This window comes from Gopherus evgoodei, chromosome 11, assembly GCF_007399415.2.
Source record: "Gopherus evgoodei ecotype Sinaloan lineage chromosome 11, rGopEvg1_v1.p, whole genome shotgun sequence".
Lineage (NCBI taxonomy): Eukaryota > Metazoa > Chordata > Testudines > Testudinidae > Gopherus > Gopherus evgoodei.
The window spans coordinates 62,561,565-62,588,719 of record NC_044332.1 but is presented as its reverse complement, the minus strand read 5'-3'; the positions used below and the strand labels follow the sequence as shown (position 1 = coordinate 62,588,719).

The 27,155-nt window shown below is 39.2% G+C and overlaps 2 protein-coding genes across 8 annotated transcripts in view; one reads left to right on the top strand and one right to left on the bottom strand.

Moving 5' to 3' along the window:
- Positions 1 to 72: 72 nt before the first annotated feature.
- On the bottom strand, positions 73 to 19,301 carry MAP3K19 (mitogen-activated protein kinase kinase kinase 19). 4 transcript variants are annotated; one of them, XM_030579980.1, is made up of 8 exons: positions 19,230 to 19,301; positions 16,231 to 16,553; positions 12,377 to 12,620; positions 8,971 to 9,075; positions 5,121 to 7,586; positions 3,520 to 3,672; positions 2,610 to 3,307; positions 73 to 520 (listed from the first exon to the last, which is right to left on the bottom strand). In XM_030579980.1, exons 5-8 carry the CDS (start codon positions 7,320 to 7,322, stop codon positions 454 to 456), a joined length of 3,120 nt encoding a protein of 1,039 aa, XP_030435840.1. In that variant the 5' UTR covers positions 7,323 to 7,586; positions 8,971 to 9,075; positions 12,377 to 12,620; positions 16,231 to 16,553; positions 19,230 to 19,301; the 3' UTR covers positions 73 to 453. The 4 variants fall into 4 exon arrangements, with proteins under 4 accessions (XP_030435840.1, XP_030435841.1, XP_030435844.1 ...); XM_030579981.1 differs by having other exon boundaries at positions 9,018 to 9,075; XM_030579984.1 differs by having other exon boundaries at positions 3,520 to 3,669; positions 9,018 to 9,075.
- The window catches only part of RAB3GAP1 (RAB3 GTPase activating protein catalytic subunit 1), a 47,766-nt gene continuing 39,535 nt past the window's right edge, over positions 18,925 to 27,155 (top strand). For 2 of the 4 annotated variants that reach the window (XR_004002606.1, XM_030579988.1), the window contains exons 1-4: positions 18,926 to 19,168; positions 19,255 to 19,310; positions 23,118 to 23,193; positions 24,893 to 25,025. Coding sequence is in view for 2 of the 4 variants with exons in the window: in XM_030579988.1 (XP_030435848.1) it covers positions 19,121 to 19,168; positions 19,255 to 19,310; positions 23,118 to 23,193; positions 24,893 to 25,025 (313 nt within the window). In the remaining 2 variants the exon portion in view is untranslated. Of the gene's footprint in view, positions 19,169 to 19,254; positions 19,311 to 23,115; positions 23,194 to 24,892; positions 25,026 to 27,155 lie in introns of those variants that run through there. The other 2 variants (XM_030579989.1, XM_030579990.1) reach the window with 2 other exon arrangements.

The window sequence follows — 27,155 nt, the reverse complement described above, 5'->3', positions numbered from 1 at the left end:
CCCTTCCAAATTTTACCCATCAAATGCACAGATTCAGTGGCGATATAGACAAGTGACAACTTTACTATGGCAAAGTGAATTTAATACCAGTACCAGGAGAGAGAATGAAACTTCTCAAATTACCATAGCATTCATATGCCCAGAGAAAACGAAATGTTCATTACAGAAGTTTTACAGACCAGTGTGTATATAGAGCAAAGACTTTTCCTGCAAATAATTTCTTTACTGGATAAATGGCAACTGCATTCACTTACCCTGATGAGGATTTTATATCACAAATCAAACTAGTGTAATTATAATGCGGTCTCATAGGCGCTTTCCAATGTTTGGCTGATTGTTGAGTTTTAGTAAGTTACGACACTCCCATTTTCAAATCAAATGCAAATTAACCTTTTGTAGTAGTAGAAATAGATGAGTCAAATATACATTAGTTTGGCAGAAGTTTTGAAAAGTTCATTGTCTTCCCTTCATGAAGGGGTGCTGCAGCAGTTGTACAGCAGACGGACGCTCATGTTGATTTCTGCACAGTGGGGTGAGGAAAATTAATACATAAAATTAACAGTTGCTACAAAACATCCATGTTGCTTAACTTTTAAGTTATAAAATCTAGATACAATTTTAATTCATAAATTTCTCCAGTCATTCCTCTTTTCTTGGACGTTCTTGGGGTGGACTTGGTGAAAAATGCAGGTTGTCATTAATTTGATAGTATTCTTAACTCATAAATCATTTCCTCCAGCCTCTGATCTCATTGTCACTCGCTCTGAATTCCTTCCAATTAGTCAATAGCTTTCTTGTAATCTGTATATTCCAGAGGCAGTTGCATCAAAGCTATTTAAAGAATGATTTATTTCTCTGCTTGCTGACTCCACCTATGTGCAGTGACCAAATCTGTATTAGCTACTTTTTTTTCCCTCTGTTTTTGAGCCTTTGGGATAGACTATGGTCATATTCTCAAGCTTATCTCGAGAACTATGTGGGCTAGAAACTTTTTTCTTTATTATTATTACATGAAAGCTGAGATTTTTGTGGAATCACTTGACTCCAGGAAGCAAGACTTTTTAAAAAGAACATCCCAAACGGCAAGAGTCATGATAAAGTCACAAGAATTGGGAACATGGGGAAGACTTTTCTAGGTTTCCTTCCTTTGGGCTTCCATATGCATGTTTCAGTTTGCATTTTTTCAAACTGAATCTAATATTGTTTCCTGCCTATGTATTTAATTTTTCTAGATCATTTGTATTTTGTTGGAAGCTGTCCCTAATTTAGCATTTTATGCAGATTGTAACATTCTAGTTAATACCTCTCCTATTAATGAAGACTGTTGGTAAACCCAGATGTAATACCAAAACCCACGTGGTACCAAAAGTCCCATCTGTAGTTGTCCATGATTTTTTCAAAGAGTTGTACAGTAAGGCACTTTTTGGGGGGATGGATGGGGGCTAATTCTCTGTCATTGGATGTATAACAAGGGGAAAAGGCTGGCCTTGAGGTTCCTCTTCACAGCCTTTCTTTGCAACCAGACACAAGTAAATTAATGTGTGTACTCCTTCCTTTTTTCTGTAAAACTGGAACAACACCTGCATCACAGGGGTATTAATGCTAAATTAATGTAAAATGCTTTAAAAGTCTTTGATGGAAGCATCTTAGTAAATGCAAAATCACCCAGTCTGATGAATACTCAAATTTTCCTTTACATTCTTTCTATCGATAGCTATTTTATAGGATTTTCTTCCCTTGGAACCTAGGTGAACACCACAGTATTGTGGGAGGGGAAGCAAGCACAAAGGGGCAGTGACTTACCCTCGCTCACATAGCAGGTCAGGAACAAAGTGGGAATAGAACCCAGGTCTCCTGACTCTCCAGCCACTAAATCATTTGTCTCTGTGGTGCTCAAATTCTTTCCTCAGCTGCCCATAGAAGTCTCCCATTCATTTCACTGGAATGCCTGCAGCCAGCAGGAAACTGTGCTATTCCTACCCCTTCAAATGTAACTTTTCTGTTGTGTTGGGAGTAAACTGCTGTTTAAAAATCTAAAAAAAAAAACTTTTTTAAAAGTAAACATTGCAGAACAACACCAGGTCTGCTGAATGACTTATATGGAATGTGCTCTCTCTTTCAGAAAGAGAACATATTTTCTAGAGTGGTAATGGCTAAAGAATGTTCTAATAGAAAAGTAAATAGTTATGTGAGGGCTCCCCCATTTATGACCCAGTCTTGTAAGTTGTTTCCCTTTGTTAGCCCTAAGTCAGATCCTGGCAATGGGCATTTTTAAGAAGGTGTCTCCACTGAACTCAGGAGATTTACCTAACCATCCATGGCATGCTCCAGCTCCATATAAATAGGCCAGGATTTGATGGAAAAAACCCAAGATGTTCATAACTTTTGATATATGGCATTATGGAATTTGAAACCTTCATATTTAGTATTACTTCAAGCCTTCTCGGAATGCTAAGTAAATTCAACCTTAAATAGGCACTTTATCTTATAGGAGATAACCCAAGCTTCCACTGATGATCAGCAACATTAAAACAATTTGAGAAACTGCATCAAAGATCAAAAGTGGTTATTTCAAACTAATATATATAAAAGTAAAAAAACCTACTTACCTGGTTAAGCATACATGGACAAAGTCCACTGCTTTTCCTGAGAAATGGTCAGGTAAAGAAGGCATCAGCCCTCTATGGGCTCCAATGTAAAACATAGCTGCTAGCCTATCCATGGAAGCCAGAGGTGGTTTACCTGTTGCCATCTCAAATACAGTACATCCAATGCTCCAGATGTCTGATTTTCTTCCATATCCAGATTCATTTATTACTTCTGGTGCCATCCAATATGGAGTTCCATGCACAGACTTGAGCATTTCACTGTGTGCGCCACTCAGGCTTACCCATGCTAAACGCTTTGCACATCCAAAGTCAATCAGCTTTATTACACCATTTGGCATAAACATAACATTATTGCCTTTGATATCTCTGTGTACCACACAGTTTTTATGTAAATATGCAACCCCTTTTAGAATTTGTTTGGTATATTTACAAAAGACAATTTCTGGCAATATCCCAAAACGATTAATAATACTGGAAATTGAGCCACCAGGAACAAACTCCATGAAAATGCTTACGATGTTATCTTTTAAACACGTTCCTAAATAGGTTACAATGTTGATATGCTTTAGTGTTTTCAACAGGTCAACTTCTTCTTGCAACTTCTGATACTCCTTTTCTGTAGTGACTTTATCTGAGATATCCAAAGCAACTTGTTTCACTGCTATTAATTGCCCCTGGCTTGTCAGACCACAGTACACCTGCAATCAAACCAGTATTAGAAAAAAATTAAATATGAATTAGGCTTTTTAAAAAATAAATGTATCATGGAAGTTGATCTAGAACTCATCTGTATAATCCAAAATATTTTGACACACACAGTAAATGGGACAATAGGGGAAATAGTTATAGATAAATTATGTAGCTTGAGGCAAATGCATATTTTTTTTTAAATATTCAGACTTTAACTTACAGTGCCATAGGCTCCCTTTCCAAGGATTTCACCTCTAGTCCATGTGATAGGAGCCTTATTACCTAGACTGCTTTCTGGAAATGCTGTAGATTCATTGAAGTTCAACAAGTCACTTTCCCTCTTTGGTGCCAGGAACGCTTTACTGTAACTCTGCTAGAGAGGTGGTATTCAGGGAGAGGGTGGGTCAGAGGAGAAAGGAAGATAAAGCCTTTATTTTAATGTTATTCACGTTTTAAAAAACAATCTGAAATTATTCTTCTTTATAATATTTCTTTAGAGTAGTCAAATTACAAGGCTTCTGGTTGGCCCATAGGCACAATGACTAGTATGTAAGAAGTACTTTCAAGTAATGTGTAAGTATGGTATCTAGGCACTATTGAATGCCAGTGAGAAAGCATGTTAGGGAACCCATCTGGGAAGAAAGGTTGATAGCAGGGTATTCCCTTGTCTGTCATTCAAGTACCTACATTTTACTAATCTGAAGAATCAACCTGACACTAGCCTTGGACTAGATAATATATTTAAATATATCCCAGCCCTAGAAATGGCTTCCTCCAGAACAATTGCTCTAAAACAAGTTGCAGCTAATTTGGAAGGGGGTGTTTCAGAATGAAGGGAAATAGTTTCCCTATCTACCCAGGGATGCTTAGGAGGAGGGAAAATGAAATCTGTCAAGTGGGTGTGTATTTACTATTTTGTGTTACAGTAGCACCTTCATATCAGTGCCCTAATGTGCTAAGCAGTGCACCAACACACAGTGAAAAATAATTGCCCTAAAGTTACAAAGGGGATGGGGGGAAGAAGTAGAGAGGTGAAATGGCTTGTTTGAGGTCACACAGCAGGTTAGTGGCTAAGTTCAGAAGAGCATCCAGGTCTCTTGAGGTCCGGTTCAGTGTCCTATAACTATGCTCTGCTCCTTCCCTAATAGAGCTCTCTTATTTTTATTTTATTTTTCCTAATTTAAACTCATTTCAATCTTCTATGATAAGCCAACACTTTATGGTCATTTCTAGAGCAGCCATCTGATGGCTAACATAGATCCAAAAGGAGGAGGTGGCCCTCTGTGGAAGGCAGGCACTGCTTGTAGTAGTAAGGGTTAGAGAGCCTGTGCTTTTGCCTTAGCCCAAAGAAATCTATGGGTTTGTTCCTATGGCAGAAATATCTCTCGTCCCCTTCCTTGACCCAATTTCCCCAGTTTATATCACTGCTTATTATTTTAGCTTTGCCCATCTTAGTTTCTCCATAATTACTCCTTTCATCCTGGAATATGGTCACTTTTGGTCAGGCTTATTTGTCACTTCTAGTGGTCTTCAAGATGGATACTCTGCTTATCCCAATTGCTTATTGAGATTCTGAGAAAGTGACTAGGTAGTCAAAGGAATATAGTCTAACTATACAGTTTTCTCGTTCTGGAAAATCTCTAATGGGCAAGTCTGTCTGCACAACAGGATGAGGCACAAAAATTGAACTGGGCACAAATATTCTGGATGTGGACAGGCTACCATCTGCTTGACTAATAAAGGGGCTCATCTGTTTTTTCATGCTGGTGTTGCTACAGCATGGGGAAACAATTAGCAAGATATGGGAAGTTTTGTTTTTACCTGTTCCTCTGCACTTGCTACTACTTTGCCATCTTCATTCACGCTGCCTCTTTCTTCTTTAGCAAATACATTTTTTGTTTTAGAACCTGTATTCTTTGTAGGTATTCTGGAAGAGGCAGTATCTTTTTCATCAAGTGCTATTAGCTCTGCCGCCAGGCAACAAAGCAACTCATCAGTTAGTTCTTCATTATCTACATAGTCTAGAATATTTTGATAAGTCTGGAAAACTGGGCTTGCAGCATTTAAAGTCTGGTTTGTTGGATGTTCAGTTAATGCATTTTCAGACATGTACGTCCAGCTCTGATCTAGTTTTCTTTGAGAAGATACACAGTCTGCTCTGTCTGGAAAAGACAATGCAAACAGTGCTTCATATTTATCTATAGATTTGCAGAAGGTCTGGTTTGCTTCCAGATTCATGGAGTCATCCATAGCCACTCTTCCTTGGACTACACACTTGTTGTTCTGATCTGTCTTTAGTAAACTGCTCACTAAAGCAACACATTCTGCATGATGTTTATCATCAACCTGCTGAAAATTGTGGACATTGGTTGCAAGAATCTGATCGTTAACTACATCTCTATCTGAAGACTGCTCCAAAGGGACTTCTTTAATAGTTGACAAGTTTGAATTCGGAATGATTTCATTTTGTTTAGTGAATTGTGAAAACTCTTCCAAAACCAGAAACTGCTGACCTTCATCTTCATTAAACAATGGCGTGCTCCTTGAAGCCTTTATGTGCCAATCTGGACCAGAAATTATTACAACATCTTCTAGCTCCGTGTTGCTATCTCTTAACTCAGAACTTCTCTCTTCTGGTGTTAAGTCTTTGTGCTTTTGTTTAATGCCAATTGTGTTATTGGGTTTAGAACGTGTTCTTTTCTGGGTGCTCCTTATTCTGCTGCTGTCTCTCTTATTAGTGCAGGTAGATTTACATTTATTAGCAATGTATCTCCCAGGTGGAGTAGAACAAACTTCCCTGTAAAATCTGCTCTCATGTTGACCAAGTCCACGCACTTGGGAATATACAGGAGTCCCAAACATTTCATAAATCCCTGGGCCTTTGTCATTTGAATTTATTTCCTTGAACATGTCACTATATTTCAAATTCAAGAAATCTGAGGCAGACTGTGTTCGTGGAACAGAAAGTGGAGTAACATGTTTCTTTAAGCTACTTGAACTTTTGCAGATATACGGAAATGTTTGCTTTTTAGATTTCTGAGCACTCTGAAGAACATGGTGTTTCTTCATCTGAGGTCTTTTTTTCTGAAGCTTTGAGGAAGCCTCAGATTCCAGATGAGACAGTCCTACAGAAGGGAAAATGTGGTTCTTGATGTTAGTATTGTGTGCGTTACATTTTGTGGAACTCTCATCAGAAACAGAGAAATCTTGAGGTACTTCGCTACTCATTTTAGTCTTTGAAGCAGATCTGTTTGTATTAGTTTTTATTTTATTGTCATTTTCTTTGTAAGCAAGTATGCTGAAGCTGTGACTCTCAGGAGGCATGCTATGGATGACATCCTTTTTTCTGGTGGGACATTTGGCAGTCTGTGGTGCCCTCGGTGGCTCATGTTCATATAGTGTAATATAGACAAGAGGAACCGGTTTATTGATTTTTGTTTCAGTTGCTTCTGAAATTGCAATTTTTTCAGTTGTTCCAAAGACTACTGGATAAACACTGTTTTCTGCTTTCCCAGCAGAAAAGTGAGGAATGATTTTAGCTACAGATTTATCTTCTAGCATATGATATGATTCTACTACTTCATTTTTGCAGCTTGAGTCTAAACCATGATTTTCAAGCACGGCGTTCACAGTGTCTACATCTGCACACCAGCTATGAGCAGGTATCACTCCTGAAACACCCACTTCCTCTAAATAAGTTCTAATGGCACTCCTTGGTTCTACATTTCTCTCGCAGTTTCCAGCTCTTACACTGTCTGCATTGCTTGACGCAGGACACTGAATTGCAAATATTTCACAGTTCTCCTTGATGTTTGTCACTTCACTTGAGTTGAAATTAGCATGACTGTCATCAAAAACGCTGGCTGTGTTCACAATATCTGAATTTTCATAGGTTATTGAAAGCTGATATTTTTCAAAGTCAGCCTGCTCAGTTTTAATACCTATATCAGCTTCACTGCATTTTAATTTTATTTCACTTGCTTGTTCTTTCAAGTCTGCAGAGCATTTGTAATAGTCATCCATTCTGAAGGAGTCCAGGTTTCCTGTTGAAGTAGAGCTATCAGAAACAGTAGTAGGAGCCTGTTCTGGTGACTTTTTAGCCTACCTTTGCTAGGGTTTGGCTTATTGAGGCTGGTAAAGTTTCATACATGGTTTTGTAGGCATAGGTACAGAATTTGTAATACTCAAAATATTGTTGCTATCAGTGTTTGCATTGACTTCATTGTCCTGTAAAGGAGTAAATTGAACTGTTCTTATAGGTTGAAATGTCACTGGTGCCAGGCGAAACTGTAAGTTCCAGAACAAACTATTAGTAATATGCTTTGTATTTGGGAGATCAAATACAAATTTTTGAGGCAGTAATCAATAGTTTTAAGCAAGAAAATATGCCCAACTGTATTTTTTGGCAAATTCTCAGTATTTAACTCATTTTCAGCTCCAATATCAACACATAAAATGCAAAGATGGTTGATAGCTATAGACCCATTTGATCTGTGTATCTCATCCTCTATTTCTATGCATTTAGCACTAGGGAAAGAGGAATTATTTGATATGAGGCACGTCACTTTTTTTTTTTTGAGATATGTAGTAAGCTCTTGTACACAAGCTTATAAAAATCATCATAAGATGTTACCTGTTAACTGTCTTTGATCTATGATTTCTGTGTGTTTTCTGTAAAAATTCAAATGGTAACCAGTGTTATGATATCCTAGAACTTGTCATTTGCTGTGCACTTTCTCAATGAGAGAATAAGCCTTGCAGTTAAATTTGTCTTTATTCTGGTTCCAAGAATGTATTGTAACTAGTGAATTTTCAAGTAATACTAATAGTCATGATGCCATGGAATATAAATCTAATTTAAGCAGTAAAAAAAAAGCTTTCAACCACAAAACTATGGAAGCGTGATATTTTAATTTGTAGCTGTTTTATCCATGCAGAAAATTCTTTTCAGACCTTCAACAGATTTGTGACTATAACCTTAAACAGCTGAAACAGTGCAGCTTATCCAGGTGTTCAGTCTAGGCTCACCAGTTTCCATAAACCATACTATATTGACACATGATTAATTGACACAATGGTAAATATGTCAGAAGCTGCAAGAGCTTTGCCTATCCTAGAGCTTCCACCAGTGCAGCACAATGGTGGTAGTACTAGATGGATTTTTTTTTTTTTTACATGTTCCTTGTGTAGACAAGGCCTGCTTAAACTAAAGCAATTTTTTTTCATCTGTTACGAGTTTGGCCTCACTTACGAGTGGTCAAACTGTTGTTACCCAGGTTGCTCACACTGTGTGTACAAATAATGTTTGTTTTTTTTTCCTGTAGGTAGAACTACTATATATATATATATATATATTATTCTGAAGTGCTTAGGGAATTATGTGAGTATATTCCTATTTGGACTATTTACATGAATTCCATGAAGAGGATTTGGCACAGAGTATATTTCAAAGTGTACGTGGGGTAGCATATGGGGGGAAAATGAGCTCAAAGAACATTCTGTGTGTTGATATGCAAGTTACAAACAAACCCAATTCCACAGAAACAATTAGTGGTCACTTGCATGCACTATGTGCTCATTTGTATACAATAATTTCAAAATAGTGCTTCTGTCTGTCCCATTGGAGCAAACCAAGGTTTGAGTGTGCTGGTGTGGGGAACAAGTTCTATACCATAAAATTCAGAATTTTGGCAGGCTCTCTTCTTTTAGTCTGCACACCTTTTATCTGGATTGTTTGATTTATCCCAACTCTTGTGCCTCTAGAGGTCAGTATAACCTAAGGGATGAAATAAAATTAAAAGTTAAACCACACTGAGTCTGAACAAAATTATCTCCTTAAATATCTTCCCTAATTTGAATTGTCCCTTTTCAAAGCACTTTTTATTTTTATTCTTTTATGCCTTGTGAAATTATTCAGTATAAAATTTGTTTCTAGGTTCCTTACTGTTTCCCAGCATCAATTTATAAACAGTCTTGATATGTTGAGCACTATGAAAAGACGTCTGTGTGAAGAGCGACTGAAAAGGCTGGAACTGCTTAATTTACACAGCAGAAGAATAATAGAAGAGATAGTATACGTATACAAAATAATGAGTTGTAAGTAATGCTACTCCTTACCTTTTCTCATCATAAACCAAAATAAGCAGAGTGTGAAGGAAATTGAAAGACAAGTTCAAAATGATGAACAGAAATACTTTTAACACAATGCATATTTAACTGTGGAACTCATTGCCACTAAATATAATTTAAGGCCAAGAACTTTGCAGGCTTCAAAAAGGATTGGATATTTATAAGAAAAATGGAGAATAGTCACAGTGATATTCAATAGGGCTAAAATAATATTTAAAAGGGATATAAATCTTTAAATTTCAAGGCATTAAAACCATCACTAACTGACAAGGGTTAGGAAGAAACTTTTCCTTATGGACAGCTTATTCCATAATTCTCCATTATAAGATCTCTTGCATCTTTCTCTGAAATATCTGCTATGGAGTAGATGGAGCACAGGTCTGAGTCAGTATGACAATTCCTATGTGGTGACTGCTATTAATGCATACACATAAATAGGAGATTCTCATTTTCTTGCCTAAGGCATTTGAAGCTGCATGGAACGTCAATGATATGATTCCTATTTAATAAGTAAACTGTGGCTACGATTAGAAAAGTATGTAAAAAAAAAATTATACTATTCCCTGTTCACAATTTATCATGAATTTCCACATTAAATCCACATAATAGTTAGCAAGACTCTTTTTCTACTTGCTAGCACTACAAGCTCAACCAGTTATCTGAAAATCAAGATGTATTTTTCATGGTTTGCTTACTTTCAATTTTAAATTGCTATAAAAACTAGAAAAATAAGTGCTGATTCTAGAAAAAACACCAGAAAAATTGGAGGTTTAATATCCAGCGTGCACATACTTGAAATGCTTACACACACAGCTTTTTAAAGGTTCCACACCTTTCTATGTTCCCCCCCTCCCAAATAAAAAGTCTGACATGATTTAGCTGGCAATTTTGTTTCTGTATAAATCGTGTAATATAGCTAGCAATTCTTATCATATTGGGAAAGCTGAGCAGAGAGTAGGTATATAGTTTTTCCACCAATAGTTACACTTTACAATTTTTTGTTACTGTGCTGTACCATTCTTAGGTATGAGCTATCATTTCAAATTTAGAAATGGGAAATTTGGAAGACAGTATTCAATTTAATATTAAATATCATATAAAATTACATCTCAGCTCTCTTGTGCTTTAGATCAGAGGTATTTAACCCTTAAAATCAAAATAAATGAAATGTTAAAAAAATGTTAGAAACCATTGGGAAAGGGATAGATAATAAGACAGAAAATATCATAATGCCACTATATGTATCCATGGTACAACCAGACCTTGAATACTGCATACAGTTCTGGTTGCCCCCATCTCAAAAAAGATATTTTAGAATTGGAGCCCTGGCCATGCCTATACGTAGGAGCTGAGGCACATGTTGCTGCTTCTAGGAGCAGCACAGAGCCGGGTAGGGAGCCTGCTGATTGGAGCCACTAGGGTCCCTTTTCAACTGGGCATTCCAGTCGAAGAACAGATACGTGGCAACCCTAGTATAGAGAAGGGAAACAAAAATGATTAGGGGTATAAAACAGCTTCCAAATTAGGAGTGATTAAAAGGTTGGGACTTGTCAGCTTGAAAAGAGATGACTAAGGGGCTCTAGAGATGATAGAGGTCTATACAATAGAACCTCAGAGTTAGGAACACCAGAGTTACAAACTGACCAATCAACCACAGACCTCATTTGGAACCAGAAGTACACAATCGGGCAGCAGCAGACACCCCCTCTGCCCCTCCAAAAAAAGGAAATACAGTCCAGTATTAGTTTTAAATGTAAACTACTAAAAAATAAAAGGAAAGTTTAAAATTTTTTTTGACAAAGTAAGGAAACTATTTCTGTGCTTGTTTCATTTACATTAAGATGGTAAGATGGTTAAAAGGAGCATTTTTTCTTCTGCATAGTAAAGTTTCAAAGTTGTATTGCGTCATATTAAGTCAATGTTCAGTTGTAAACTTTTGAAAGAACAGTCGCACTGTTTTGTTCAAAGTTACGAACATTTCAGAATTACGAACAACCTCCATTCCCGAGATGTTCATAACTCTGAGGTTCTACTGTAAAATCATGAATGATTTTGAGAAAGTGAATAAGGAAGTGTTGTTTACTCTTTCTCATAACACAAGAACCAGGGATCACCCAATGCAATGAATAAGCAGCAGGTTGAAAACAAGCAAAAGGAAGTATTTCTTCATACAACACACAACCTGTAGAACTCGTTGACAAGATGTTGTATGGGCCAAAAATATAACTGAGTTCAAAAAAGAATTAGATAAGCTCATGGAGGATAAGTCCATCAATGGTTATTAGCCAAGATGGTCAGCAGTGCAACCTCATGCTCCATGTGACCCTAACCTCTGACCTCCAGAAGCTGAGAGTGGATGACAGGGGATGGATCATTTGATGATGGCCTGTTCTGTTCATTCCCTCTGGGGCACCTGGCATTGGCCACTGTCAGAAGACAGGATCCTGAGCTAGATGGATCATTGGTATGACCCAGTAAAGCCATTGTTATGTTCTAATGTCCATTGTTGTGGCTAAACTGACCAATTAGAATTGGTAATGCAAGGGGAAATAAAACAAAGGATTGAAGTCCTGACCCCACTGAAGTCAATGTGAATTTTACTCTTGACTTCAGTGGGGCCAGGATTTCACCCAAAGATTGACCACATTGACTAAACATGAAAAAAGATGAAGAGGGATATAATTCTCTCTTGTTTATTTTTTGTGTTTTCTGTCATTGCTCCTCTTTCTCTTTCATTTACAGATACATACAAAAAGACAGAGGGATGGTGGTCTGACCAAAGTATACTGAACATGAAGAAGGCAGCAAGCAAACCAGAAAAAGACAAAAAATGAATTTGAAAACAAAAACTAATTTTGAGGCTTACCCACTTGACTGTAGCCTGTTTGTGTAGTCTACAGAAAGACATAACTTTACTGTAAAAGTATAACTTAAAAAATGTAACTTACTTTGATGAATCTGTACTTTAATTTTTTGAAGGGCATCTAATCCTATAAGGGACTTCAAATGTTAGACTCTTGAGCAAGATCCCTCCACTAGAAAATCGAGGTCAAAATCATGCAGGTGTCTGTTTTCCTCTTTCTCCAAGAAAAAAGGTAATGAAGTATACTGATGCATCTTGAATTCTGTCTTTCATTTGGAAAAGAAGCAGATTGTTCATCTGGCCGTAGGCTGGGCACTGATAATACCTGCCTAAAAGGCAAAACCAAAGTAACTGTTTAGATTGAAAACTCCCTACAGCAGGGCCTTTGCCTTCATGTCTTAGCACATTCTTGGTACTGTATTAAGAACTTCACACAAAACCTCTTCTTCCTCAATTTCCCCAATGGAGTCTTTTTGTATGTCTATGGAGAGTGCAATAAGTATATTGTCTGGCCATTCGTTTTCATTTTCATCCAGGCATTCAGATTCTTTGGGGTGAGATGGAAATGAAATTTGTGAACAACATGTATCCCACAGCACATCTTCCTTTTCTCCTGCCATCTGATATCAAACAAGTCATTTTCAAATCCACTGCTGTTAGTTGTATAATAGGGCAAGGTTTTTTTTTCTTGCTGATTTATTGAAGTCAGTAGGACTGCTCCCATACTTGAAGTTAAGCATACGTGCTTAAATATTTTTCTGGATCAGGGCCAGCGTGTTCAGCATCTTGCAGGAGTGAACTCTAAGGTAAGAATTTGGGTTTAGCTACTCACTACACAGTAAGAGGAAATATGGATAGAAATCCTGGCTCCAGTCAAGTCAATGGGATTTTTGCCCTGTATAAATACATGTACATTTTTGAGTGAATTATTCTGCACATTTTAAATGCCACATCCATTGTCCCTATATTGGGAGTTTCTTTATGCAGAAAATGTTGACTTTTCAATCAGAAATCAAAAGCTGAACAATTTCATCCAAACACTGAAATATCAGCCAAAACTTTTGGTTTAAACTGAAAATTTTGATTTAGAAATGCTGCCCATCTACCTCATAGGGGTTGCAGTTTGGTGCCTCATGCCTATGTTATTTATGGGCTGGCTAAACTCACCTCCCATGATGCATGACAGCATAGCTCCCGGGGCACAAAATAGTCTTAAGTGGAGAATCAGAGCCTGTTTTTCCAGGAAGAGATATTTTAACTAGGCTCATTCACAGGAAGAAAAGTACAATGAAACCTGTACTTAACTAACCAGTAAGTGCTGAAGGAGGTATAGATCACCTTGCCGTGCTGAAGGAGGTATAGGTCACCTTGCCATGTTGATTACAATAAATGCATTTGAGGAATATGGACTGTTTACAGTTGACACATTTCTCGTGCACATGATGTTTGACGATAGGGATAGTTGTCTCACTGCTATTAAAAAGAATATCTGCTCCCTTTTGTAAGGGAAATCCAACCATCTACAATGCCATAATAGGGATATGATTACACAAAGAGTCACAAAGGAAGTTAGAGTTACAAACTGTTAGAAGTGGTGTGAGGATTAATTAAAGCACAATGAAGATGTAAAACCTTACACAAGTGTATGATTATTAAAATAAAAATAATCTTAATCACAACAGTGCTAGATGGATTTGATGGCAACAGGCTTGACGGATTCTCCCCCTTTTAGTCTCTAAATAATAAAAAATGAATGGTATTTCTGTTTACTTTTTCCAAACCTGAAGAATATGGAATTAAATTAAAAGATTACAAGTTAAAATGAATACAAAGATATTGTTAGTATTAGTAAATATTATGGGAGTACATCCAAAGGTCCCAATTTTAGCATTGTATTAGCCCATGGAGATCACTGCAGCAAGATATTGAGTCAAATGTACTTGTAAGTTTCCAACAAGTATTAGCTGTGCAAAATAAAAATAGATTCTTTTTTTATTTTATTTTTTAGCACTAACAGTGAACTAGGTGCAGTAAAGACTAAGATGAAAAGTAATATCTTACTGGAAGACTTTATAATCTACATAGACAATGTACAAAGGAAGGAAGAGATAAAATGCAATAAAGAACAGACTGGCTGAACAATTAATCTGAACACATAGTTTGTTCAATTTTTTTTGGTAAGGTTTCTTTGTTTAAACAAATGCTATGGTTCAGAGTAGTGTTTCCCAAACTTGGGATGCCACTTATATAGGGAAATCCCCTGCCCCACCCCTAGGCCCAGCTGATCATGGCTCCCACTGGCTGTGGTTTGCTGCTCCAGGCCAACGGGAGGTGCTGGAAGTGGAGGCCAGCACTTCCCTGGGATCGGGGGGATTTATTTTATCATTGTGAGCACTAACAGTATGCTCCATGCTATACACAACACAAAGATGGCCTTTGCCATGAGGAGCTTGCAGTCTAAAAGACAGACAGATAATACAAGACACGCTGGGAGACCTATAAAGAGGTGATAACGTTGGTATGTTTGTTTTTTATTGATTTATTTTGATCTCTCTCCTTTTATATAAAATTGAGGAATAAAAGGCATCTAACAGACCAGAGAAAAAGGTACCTGAAAATGTCCCTTGATTAAGTCAATATACATTTGCAGTATTGGATAGTAAATACTTAACTTTAAGATTCTCTTCAGCTGCTGTGATCAGAACTGTACTTACAGTTTTAGGGTGCTGAAAATATAGGTTTCTGAGAAATTATTAAACTTTAGATATTGCTGATGATGAGCTCCACATCAATCTCTGAAGTTACCTCAGGGAAACCTTGGAATAATTTATTGTTCTTTTTTGTTTGTTTTAAGATTAAATTATTCCACTTGTGGCAGAGATTCTTAAACGCTTGGACTGTTGGTGTTACTAAATTATAACAATAATATTCATAGTGTTCCTTATAAGTTTTATCACACTAATTAGCCCGAATAATAACCTTAAATACAATACATTTTTATAGTATGTTTAAATTTTTCAGCCTAACTATAAACAGACGGGCAGGGACTAACCACTAATTAACTGTAACACTGTTTGGTTTTGTTTTATATTATGGATTCCATCATACAAGGTAACAAATACCTTTAGGTTAATAAATGTCAAAGTGGCAAAGTAAGAGTTCTTTTTCTGCTTTATACAACTAAGATCTTTTATATATCTAATTATTTTATCTCCCTTTATTTTCTTTTCAGCTGAGATCACAGCACAACTGATGGGAATGGAAAAACTTCCTGATGTCACAACATTAAATAAAATAAACACTGAGAAAATGTAGGTTCCAATCCAACTCCCATTGAACACAATAAGAATTTTCCTACTGTGTACTATTAAATATGAGCAGGCACAGGCCCTTATTTCTTATTACGTTAACTAATAGGAAAGCATAATTCCTAGTACAAGTGCCACAGCACTCTCTACAGATTCATTGATAGTTATTCCCATGGATTTATCTTAGATGAAATTCAAGTTTTTATAACAAATTGCACTTTTATATGGCACCTTTCATCCAAGGATCTCATAAAGTTTAAAACACAATAATATTAAGCCTCACAACAACCCTGTGGGATAAGCAGGTAATATCCCCATTTTAAACATGGTTAAACATATAAAGAGAAGCTGAGTGACTTGCCCAAGGTCCCACAGTTAATGAGTGCAAAAACTGGGATAGAAGTTAAGACTCTTGATTCCCAATCCTCTATGCTAATCACTGGACAACACTTTCTCTTGGTGTATATTAGCACAGGCATTCCATTAAACTGGTTTTCTAAGATTATAATTAGATGATCTCAGGATTTTGTCTTTTTACTTTATTGTAAATTACCATGCATAACTGTGGAGCTTTGTAAATAATAATTGAAAATAATAGGTTCTGTACAATATGCTGAAACACTGAGCTTACCTAGAGCTTGTATCAAAGAGCAAGTTTTGAAACAGAGACACCAATCCGAAGAGCAGCTAAATATAATTTTTAGGTCATAGCTGTCCCTCTTCACTGGATAGCAGCTAATTCACACAGTGATTCTGTGTACTTTGATTTTATTTTCTGGGTGAGCTTCAGATTGCATAGCCAAGTGTGTTCCCATTATTAAAGCAAATTCTTCTAGCATAAAATCCTTCAGGCAGCCACTGCTACAACCAGACAGTTTAGTTTACAGGCTGTTGCCAAGGCAACTGTCCACTGGGCATTTTGTTTGGAGAATTGTAAGTTGGCGTCTCAGCCATCTATGAAACAAAACAGGGTTAAACTACATGGTAGGATTTTAGGCCCCAATTACAAAAGAGTTGTTCTAGCATGCGAAGCAGCCTACATCCCTCTCCCTTGTCTGGCTAGCTACACTTTTGGTGCATGACCTATTTTTATGGCACTTTTCTCTGGATGTCAATTCCTACCACTTTCCTAAAAATTCATTACTTCCCTCCCAGTAAAGTTCCCTGAACTCCTTGCTTCTTTTAAAAACAGCCTCACACTAATGCATAAAGTATATCCTTCAAAAGACATTGTTTTTATTCTTCTATTTCTATTTAATTTCAAACCTTTTCAAACTCTTTTAAAATAGGCAGTTCATCCAGTGGGGTGTCCTACTTAACCAGATTCTACTATACAGTATTTGCTTTCCTTTCCCCTTCTTAGAGAACTCAATAAATAATCAAAATATTATCTTATTGAATATACTGTAACAAACCCTATCTACCTATGACTTCATAGTTGTCACTAAACTCCATACTGTAATGCACCTGCAGGTTCATTCATGGTGTTGGGCTCTTTTAAACCCCAGTACAACATCCAGTCAATAGAGGACTCCATAATCCCTCCAGCACAGGCAAAGGTACACTGTACGCTCTTAATAAATCCAGTCATAAATCACTACTTATAAATAGAATAACCTTGTGACACTGACAGGCCAGGTACAAGCCCATGCCAGAGCCTCAGGACAATTCACTTGTATGTGAATATCAAAGAAGTGTTAAGTGTTAGTATGCTTTCAAATTCATTCACTCTTGTGCTAATAAAGATCAAATTAGATGTTGATTGTATTGTTTTCATCTGTCTACATCCTATAGTTTTCTCTTATATTACTTCTACATTATGTACACCCTGTAATTAAATAATCCTAGGCCAAAGATGTGTTAATGAAGAATGTATTTAGGTGTTAGAACTTCATGCAAACAAATGGAATGAAGATCTGGCGAGGGAAAGAAGAACCTAAATACTGCCCCCAAACAAGCTTGGGTGTGAAGTTCTCTCTTTCTGGATGTGTGTGTGTGGTGTCTTATGAGATATGTAAGGAAGAGTGGGGGAAATCTGTGTGTTGGATAATATATATAGGAGCCGGGTATGTATGGAGGTAGGGTCATGTATGTATAGAAGTGTGCATTTCTGAGTGGGTGAGAGAGGACATGTATCTCTGTGTGTATGTAGTGTGCTGTCTCTGTGTGGAGCAGCCTGGGTGGATGGGAAGATCCCGATTGGTCTCTGAGTGTGTTAGGTTGGGGTGTCTCTCCCTGTGGTAGGGTGTCTGTGGGGATGGAGATGTATCTGTACAGGGATGAGGGGGCAGGGCTGTCTGTGTATGTAGAGGGATGTATGTGTGGGGAAGATAGGGCAGGGCTCTCTCTGAGAAGTGATAAGGTGGGTGAGGTAATATCTTTTACTGGACCAACTTCTATTGGTGACAAGTATCAGAGGGATAGCCGTGTTAGTCTGGATCTGTAATTTTTCTGGATCTGGATTTTTCTATTGGTGAGATTTTTGAGCCACACAGAGTTCTTCCTAAAAATCTTGTCTCTCTCACCAACAGAGGCTGGTCCAACAGAAGATATTAACTCAACCACCTTGTCTCTCTAATATCTTTGGACTAACATAGCTATACTGCATATAATCTCTGAGGAGACTGTGAACATGGAAGGGATGTGCTGCCTTTGTATGTGGATGGGTGTGTGTGGAGATGAAGAGGCAAGGCTGGCTCTAAGGAGGGGTGTCTGTGTGTGGGGGTAGGGTTGTCTCTCAAGAGGGGTGTGTATGGGGGGTATAGGAGCAGGGCTGTGTGTGGAGGGGTGGAGTGTAGGGGCAGGACTGTTTCTGAGGAGGGGTGGCGCGGAGGTGCAGGTCTGTCGCTCAGAAGGAGTGTGTGTGGGGTGTAGGGGCAGGGCTGTCTCTGAGGCGGGCTGTGTGTGGGGGGTGTATCTGAAGAAGGGTGTTTGGGGACGGGCAGGGCTGTCTCTCAGAAGGTGTGTGTGTGTGTGGAGGGGTGTAGGTGCAGGGCTGTCTCAGGAGGGATGTATCTGGAGGGGTGTAGGGGCAGGGCTGTCTCTGAGGAGGGGTGGGGCAGAGGTGCAGGTCTGTCGCTCAGAAGGAGTGTGTGTGGGGTGTAGGGGCAGGGCTGTCTCTCAGGAGGGGTGTGTCTGGAGGGGGTGTAGGTGCAGGGCTGTCTCAGGAGGGATGTATCTGGAGGGGTGTAGGGGCAGGGCTGTCTCAGGAGGGGTGTGTCTGGAGGGGTGTAGGGGCAGGGCTGTCTCAGGAGGGGTGTGTCTGGAGGGGTGTAGGGTTAGGGCTGTCTCAGGAGGGGTGTGTTTGGCGGGCTGTGTAGGGTTAGGGCTGTCGCTCAGGAGGGTTGTGGAGGAGTGTAGGGACAGGGCTGTCTCGATGAGGGGAATGGAGATATCGGACTGGACAGAGAGCAGTGGGTGGCTCTCTGTGCGAGCCCCAAAGCTGCGGACATTTCCAATGGCTCTCTCACCGTCCTTCCCCACCCTCCTGTTCCCTTCCCCTGCCAATCTCCCATGAGCCTATGCGCGGTACTGCCCAGTGGCTGCACAAGATGGCGGCGGACAGCGAGGTGAGTCCCCCGGCCCGCTGCCCGGCCCCCCACCGGTTCCTTTCAGCCCGCCCGCACTTACCGCCTCTCCCGCTCTCTCCCCGCAGCCCGAGTCCGAGGTGTTTGAGATCACGGACTTCACCACCGCCTCCGAGTGGGAAAGGTACGAGACCGCCTCCCCGGGCTCCGCATCCTGCCCCCAGCCGCCGCCCTTCCCTGCGGGTAGCGCCCCCCCCCGGCTTTGCAAGTTTAGGGGAAGGGGCCCTCAGAGAGGCACTCGGTGTAATCCCAGATGGGATGACTGCACAGCGCGCGGGGTCCTCCTCCTCGGCAAGCTCTTGCCTGCGCTCAGGAACCCCTGGGAAAGGCACCATGGCCTCCCTTCCCCTGAGGCCCCAGCGTCGTGGCTCCTCTGGGGTGGCCCCACACGCCCTAGCGTTTTTGGGACAAGTTTCCCACTCCTGTTGTTAACCCCGGAGTGTATCTGCTTGTGAGTGTGCTGGCGTAGGAAGCTGGCTGCACTTTCACTATCCTGTTGCGTAGGCCTGTTCCGATTCGGTCTAAATGATCCCTTGGTAAAACAACCAGTGATTTCCTGGAGACTTGTCCCTCTGTGCTTCTCCCACTGCTGTTACCACTGAAGGAGAACCAACAGTAGGGTGTCTTTCAGAAAAGCTAAGGTAGAGACAGTTCTTCAAAGCAGGGACTGCATTTTGGTGACATTACTCCACTCCAAACACAGTGTCACTGCTTAATGTGCAATATGGTATGTCCTGTGTTCAGTTCAGCGCAGATATGTGCTTGTGTGGTTAAATACTGTACCATTATCAGGTTTGCTTGGCTAAATATTGGCAGGGAACGATTTATCTTGTTTTGGAGTGTCGGAAATTGTCATCTTTTTTTTGTTTGCTTATTTAAAATAATATTGTAGACAGTGCACAGAATGGATTTCTGTGTATGACACAAACTCAGAAAGCGATGGAAGTGTTAGTTTGTCTGAATGCAGATGGAATGAGCACAGAAGAAAACTGACCTCTTCTAATTAAGGTTGATTGGATAGACAGATGGTGCTATCCCAACCATAAGAATAATTCTGATTTGGAATATTGAAATGCCAATAAAACATACATGAGGCCTAATCTCACTCCCAATTAAGTCAATAAAAGTAGGATCAGACCTATCATCCTGTGTGCGTGCTTGCTTAAAGTGAACATATTAATGTAAAGTATCAGAAAATAGATTATAGAGAACAATCTTACATTACTTACATAATGTTGTTAGGCCTTTTCCATGTCTAATTTTTATGATAGAAGCATAGTCCTCTTTCAAAGTTTTATAGTCTGCTTGTGTGTTAAAATATAAATTTGGGTTGCTATTTGAATAATCCATGGTATGGATTTTTTTGTTTAAAGTGAATATTTATAATTGAGTCATAATATTCAGAGGGCTTCTGGTGATTACACTAAAGTTTCAGAGAATGAAGTCTGTCAGAGAAAAGTACATACTAGAACCTGTCTTCCCATTATTTTTAATAACTAGTTTTAAGTATGCATTTTCAGCTGTTGGAAACAGAACGTTACTGTTTGCAGCTAGTGTTGATTTATTGACTTTTACAGTGGTTGGCTTGGTCATTTCCCTACAGAAGGGATGTGGACGGATTGGAGAGAGTCCAGTGAAGGGCAATGAAAATTATTAGGGGTTGGGGCACATGTTTTATAAGGAGAGGCTGAGGGAACTGGGGTTATTTAGTCTGCAGAAGAGAATAGTGAGGAGGGATTTGTTAGCAGCCTTCAGCTGTCTGAAGGGGGGTTCCAAAGAGTATGGAGCTTGGCTGTTCTCAGTGATATCAGATGACAGAACAAGAAGCAATGGTCTCATTGAGTTGAGTGGGGAAGGTTTAGGTTGGGTATTAGGAAACACTTTCACTAGGAAGGTGGTGAAGCACTGGAATGGGTTACCTAGGGAGGTGGTGGACTCTCCATCCTTAGAGGTTTTTAAGGCCCGGCTTGACAAAGCCCTGGATGGGATGATTTAGTTGGTGTTGGTCCTCCTTTTACTAGGGAGTTGGACTAGATGACCTCCTGAGGTCTCTTCCAACCCTAATATTCTATGATTCTGTTATTTGGATTTCCGATATTTCTGAGCATAATGAAATCAACTGGGGAAAGTGTTCATAGCCGTCTATCGTGAAAAATGTTTGTTAGCTTGCTGTGAATTACAAAGCATAAATTCAGTTTCTACTAAAACTCATCCAGAAAGTTCAGATGAGTTTCTAAACTAAGAAGAACTTTTGAAGGGTTTATCACTCTCACCAGAATCATAGACTAAAATTACAGCTTTATATCTGTATGGTGTGTTTTGTATTTTTATTTGTTAGTTCAACTTTGAAATATTTGCGAGAGATTTCCTGCTTAGACTCTGATCATCATTCTCTGTTCCATGCTGCCCTTTTTTGTTCAGATATTGGATGATGGAAGCAGCATTGTATTGTACATAGACTCATAGATTCTAGGGTCAGAAGGGACCAATGTGATTATCTAGTCCGACCCCCTGCACAAAGCAGGCCACAGAACCCTACCCATCCACTTCTATAACAAACCCCTAACCTATATCCGAGTTATTGAAGTCTTCAAATTGTGGTTTGAAGACCTCAAGCTGCAGAGAATCCACCAGCAAGTGACCCATGCCCCACACTGTAGAGGAAGGCGAAAAACCTCCAGGGCCTCTGCCAATCTGCCCCAGAGGAAAATTCCTTCCCAACCCCAAATGTGGCGATCAGCTAAACCCTGAGCATGTGGGCAAGACTCACCAGCCAGCACTCAGAAAAGAATTCTCTGCAGTAACTCAGATCCCATCCCATCACCGACCACTGGGCATACTTATCTGCTGATAATCAAAGATCAATTGCCAAAATTAGGCTATCCCATCATACCATCCCTTCCATACATTTATCAAGCTTAGTCTTAAAGCCAGATATGTCTTTTGCCCCCACTACTCCCCTTGGAGAGCTGTTCCAGAACTTCACTCCTCTAATGGTTAGAAACCTTCGTCTAATTTCAAGTTTAAACTTCCTAGTGTCCAGTTTATACCCATTTGTTCTTGTATCTACATTGGTACTAAGCTTAAATAATTCCTTTCCCTCCCTAATATTAATCCCTCTGATATATTTATAAAGAGCAAGCATATCCCCCCTCAAACTTCTTTTGATTAGGCTAAAAAAGCCAAGCTCTTTGAGTCTCCTTTCATATGACAGGTTTTCCATTCCTCGGATCATCCTAGTAGCCCGTCTCTGAACCTGTTCCAATTTGAATTCATCCTTCTTAAACATGGGAGACCAGAACTGCACACAGTATTCAAGGGGGGTCTCACCAGTGCCTTATATAACGGTACTAACACCTCCTTATCTTTGCTGGAAATACCTCGCCTGATGCATCCTAAAACCGCATTAGCTTTTTAACAGGTTATTTTAAAATTAACTTTCCAAGTGTATAATTCCTGAGCTGGTCAGTGAGACAGACAAAATCATTTGGTTTACAAATTATTTAGTGTTTACAATACTATTTGGGTATGTGCAGGTATACCTCCCCCTCTCTGCTCAATGGAATGTTTGTGCCTACATCCTGTAGATTAGATTGTGAGCCCCTTATTTTACACTGGTGATCAGTGAAATGAAAATCTGAATGAAATGTAATTTCCCCTGAAATAGAACTACGGAGTGGAACTACTCATGTGAGTAACAGCTCACCAGTATAAATAAGAGGCTCACAATCAGGCACTCTGTGAGAGTAAGGCTTAATATAAATGAAATAGAAAAAAAATAGTATAAAAACTTATTTTAGGATAACAGTTTTTTCCCTTCTAATGAGTTGTACAGTGCTAATTTTTCAGGAATTTCACTGTATTGTACAGTCATTTTTAGTGAGATAAGTTCTAATGTTTAGGAAATACTAACAATTTTTCTCCCCACTAGATTTATTTCAAAAGTTGAAGAAGTTTTGAATGACTGGAAACTTATTGGGGTTTCTTCAGGCAAGCCCCTAGAAAAGGTCAGTTTAATTGCTTATGAAATTCTGTTTTTTAATTGGAGATGGCGTGGTATAATATATAATGTGCATTCATATTTACACTTCAGATTCCTTGTATTTGGCAGACTGAAGTTTGAGGTTACTTACAGCAAGAACAGTTTTCAGTGGGAATTTTACTTGCAGAAATGAATCTGTGTGGTCAGAATTAATTATAAAGTTATGATTGGGAGAAATTTTCTCCCAAGGAAATGTTATATTGGTAATGAGTTGACCTTTATGTGTGCTCCAGTGTTCTTGTTCCTGGGTTCAGGCACAAGGTGTTGTCCAGGTTCCCATTTCAGTTTTCAAGCATCTCTGCTTTTTCTTCACTCCATGGCACTTAACTTTTGTGATGCATGGAGAAAGGTGTCACATGACTCCTCGGAGCTAGTCAGTATTTGTCAGTATTTCATTACAGAGGATGCAGTTGTGGCTGAGGCACTCCATAACCTCAAAATCTAAAAAATACTTAGGATATGTCTACAAAAACAGCGGCGCAGCCGAGATCTCTTCTGGTTGCATAATAAAACAACCTCAGTGAATGTCAGAAGCTGTGTCAGTAAGGGAAGGTCTTCTGTCGACATAGCAGTGTGCACACGAGTGCTTATATTGGTGTAATTTGTTTCATTCAGGCGGGTGGTTTATTCACACCCCTGAGCGACATAGCCCACGTCCAGGCTAACCCGCGGCATCGGCGGGTTAAAATCAATTGCTCGGGGATCGATATATCGTGTCTAGTCTGGACGCGATGTATCGATCCCCGAGCGCTTACATCGATTCCGGAACTCCATCAACCCGAACGGAGTTCCAGAATCGACCCGGAGAGCCACAGACATCGATGCTGCGCCGTCCAGACGGGTGAGTACCTCAATTTTAGAAATTCGACTTCAGCTATGTTATTCCCGTAGCTGAAGTTGCGTATCTAAAATCGATTTTAATACCTAGTCTGGATGTGGCCATAAGTATGCCGACATAGACTTTAGTGTAGACATAGCTTGAGTCTTTGCGGCCTTCCTTCTCTGAGCCCAGTACACCAGACAGGAAGCTACATAGTTATCCTACATATCAATGCAGAGAAATTCTTCTGTACTGGGTAAGCCTACAGCTATGTATTCAAAGGGAGTTTTATTAAACTGAATTTGGTGGTCAGGACACAGTTTTCAGAGTTAAAACTTGGTTATCCAATCAAATACTTTCAATCTTAGCTGTTAATATATTCCTACACATTAAGGTTGAACTTTATTCTTTATTGCTGATCTAAGTTCCCTCTGAGCTGTGCAGCTACACATCAGGCAATCAAGGGCTGCGCAGGCGAGAGAGAGGTCCCTTTCCCTCAGTCCCAGAGCAGCTGTGGCTGGGGAGAGGGCTTGTGGGGGAGTCCTCTCTCCCTGCTGTAGTCCCGGGGCAGCCTGCACCCCAAACCCGTCATTCTTGGCCTCACACCAGAGCCAGCACCATCGGCCAGAGCCCTTACCCCCTCACACGCCAACCCTCTGCCTCAGCCTTGGGCCTCTTCCCACACGCCGAACCTCTCGGCCCCACTCTGCCACACATCACCTCTATATTGGTGCACATAACAAAATTCATTCCACACATGGATGTAAAAAATGGGAACGTTGTTGATGAAGGTTAGCCTAAATCGCCATGACCAAATAATATCTTATCCCTTTTCAATATGCAGGGTGTATACACCACTGGAATATGGGAGGAGAAATCAGATGAAATTTCATTTGCTGACTTCAGATTCTCCATTACTCATCATTATCTTGTGCAAGAAGCCAGTGGCAAAGATGGGAAAGAGGAGTTGGTAGAAGGTAACTGATTGTTCTTTGATATGGTAAATATGTGTAGGGTAGATGGCATTCAGAAATTATTGTTCAATGTATCATGATGATGTAGTGTGAAATTTTGCAGCACATTAATTTGACTTGCCTAGAAACTTCAAAGGTCTGCAAATTATGCTCTCAAACCACAAGGTGCATGTCTGTTTAAATATATTGGAAACTGTAGTTTCCATGTAGTATTGTTAGTTGGTTCTCCCCAAAGAATTTGAGTTATTGTTAGGTTATAAATGTAAAGGTCCTTAAAATTCAGCTGTCTGGCTGTTATCTTGATATAAAAAATATGCACTTTTTTTTTTAATATTGAATACAAAAAATGGTAGTTTAAGATCTTTAAATAACATTTGGTAATCTGTAGATACTCATTCTTGTGTGTCTGGTTATATCATAGCTAAACAAAACAGATACATTTTAAATGGACGTTGTCAGGCTTGACAAGGTTCTATTTTGTTGTACCCTAACTCACTTTTCTCTTCAAATTTCCTCCTTATTCTGGAGAAAAAACCTTGAAATTATGCACAGAATAAAAAGTGAGATGCAAAAAATCAAATACCTTTTTGGAACAACTTACATCCAGTAAATTGATGGCTCTGTATTTGTTACATTTGTTTCCGAACAGATGAACACTGCATCATTTCACAACTCTGCCTTCCTGTCATTGTCACGCAAACTATAAGACTAACAGGATTATTATTAAGATAATACCTTGATTGTTTAAAAAAAAAAGAGATGTCAGAAAAGAGATGTCTTAGCATGTATACATATGTGCATGAACTAAAAAGCTGGAAAAGCATTAACTTCAACTCTAGATACTGGGCATGACACTATATAAATAGTTTTATTCATAATGACAGCATCCCTTTATAACAATACTTTGCACACTTATTCCTTTTATCAGAGGATCTCAAAATAAGCCCATGATGCAGGTATTACCCTATATTACAAAAGGATAAACTTTGGCACAGGACCTGAGTTCCCATTGACTTCAGCTGAAGCTGGGATTGCTTAGTACCTGTGAAAATCAGTCCCTAAACTACTTTGCATAGTGTGGGAGTTGGGGGCTAGAATTTGGAAAACCTGCCTACCCAATCCTCTGTTCAAACCTCTTGTTAACATGAGTCAAAAATCATATTTTGTTGTCTTCAGTTTCAGTATATTCCATATGTTTAAACCTGCTTTAAAGAACAGTTTTACCAAAACTTGTAGATGTTTGGAACAATGTTGATCACTCTCTTACTAATATCTCTGGGAGGAAACCTGATACTTGTATCGGGTTGGCTCTTTTTAAATCTAATGTAAATACTGAATGTTAGCATTTTGCGTTAGTGAAACATTATGGTAGTGACGAAAGAACATATTGTAGCCTAACAAACATACCAAAGCTTTATAATAGTATGTTTTGTTCACTATAACATTTACTCTCTTTAGCATGTGTCATAAAAAGATAGCTAAGGGTTAATGTCTCTTCCACCTGAAGCACCTGACCAGAGGACCAATCAGGAAACCGGATTTTTTCAACTCTGGGTGGAGGGAAGTTTGTGTCTGAGTCTTTGTTTTCTGTCTGCCTGCTTTCTCTGAGCTTTGGAGAAGTAGTTCTGTTTTCTAATCTTCTGTTTCTAAGTGTAAGGACAAAGAGATCAGATAGTAAGTTATATGGTTTCTTTTCTTTGGTATTTGCATGAATATAAGTGCTGGAGTGCTTTGATTTGTATTCTTTTTGAATAAGGCTGTTTATTCAATATTCTTTTAAGCAATTAACCCTGTATTGTGTCACCTTAATACAGAGAGACCATTTGTATGTATTTTTCTTTCTTTTTATATAAAGCTTTCTTTTAAGACCTGTTGAAGTTTTCTTTACTGGGAAATTTCAGGAAAATTGAGTCTGTACTCACCAGGGAATTGGTGGGAGGAAGAAATCCCACCAATTTGCTAACCTGTGTGTGTTGGATTTGCTAACCTGATTTTGCATTCCCTCTGGGTAAAGAGGAAAGTACTTTTGTTTCCAGGACTGGAAACGGAGAAGGGGAGTCACTCTGTTTGGATTCACAGAGCTTGTGTCTGTGTATCTCTCCAGGAGCACCTGGAGGGGGGGAAGGGAAAAAG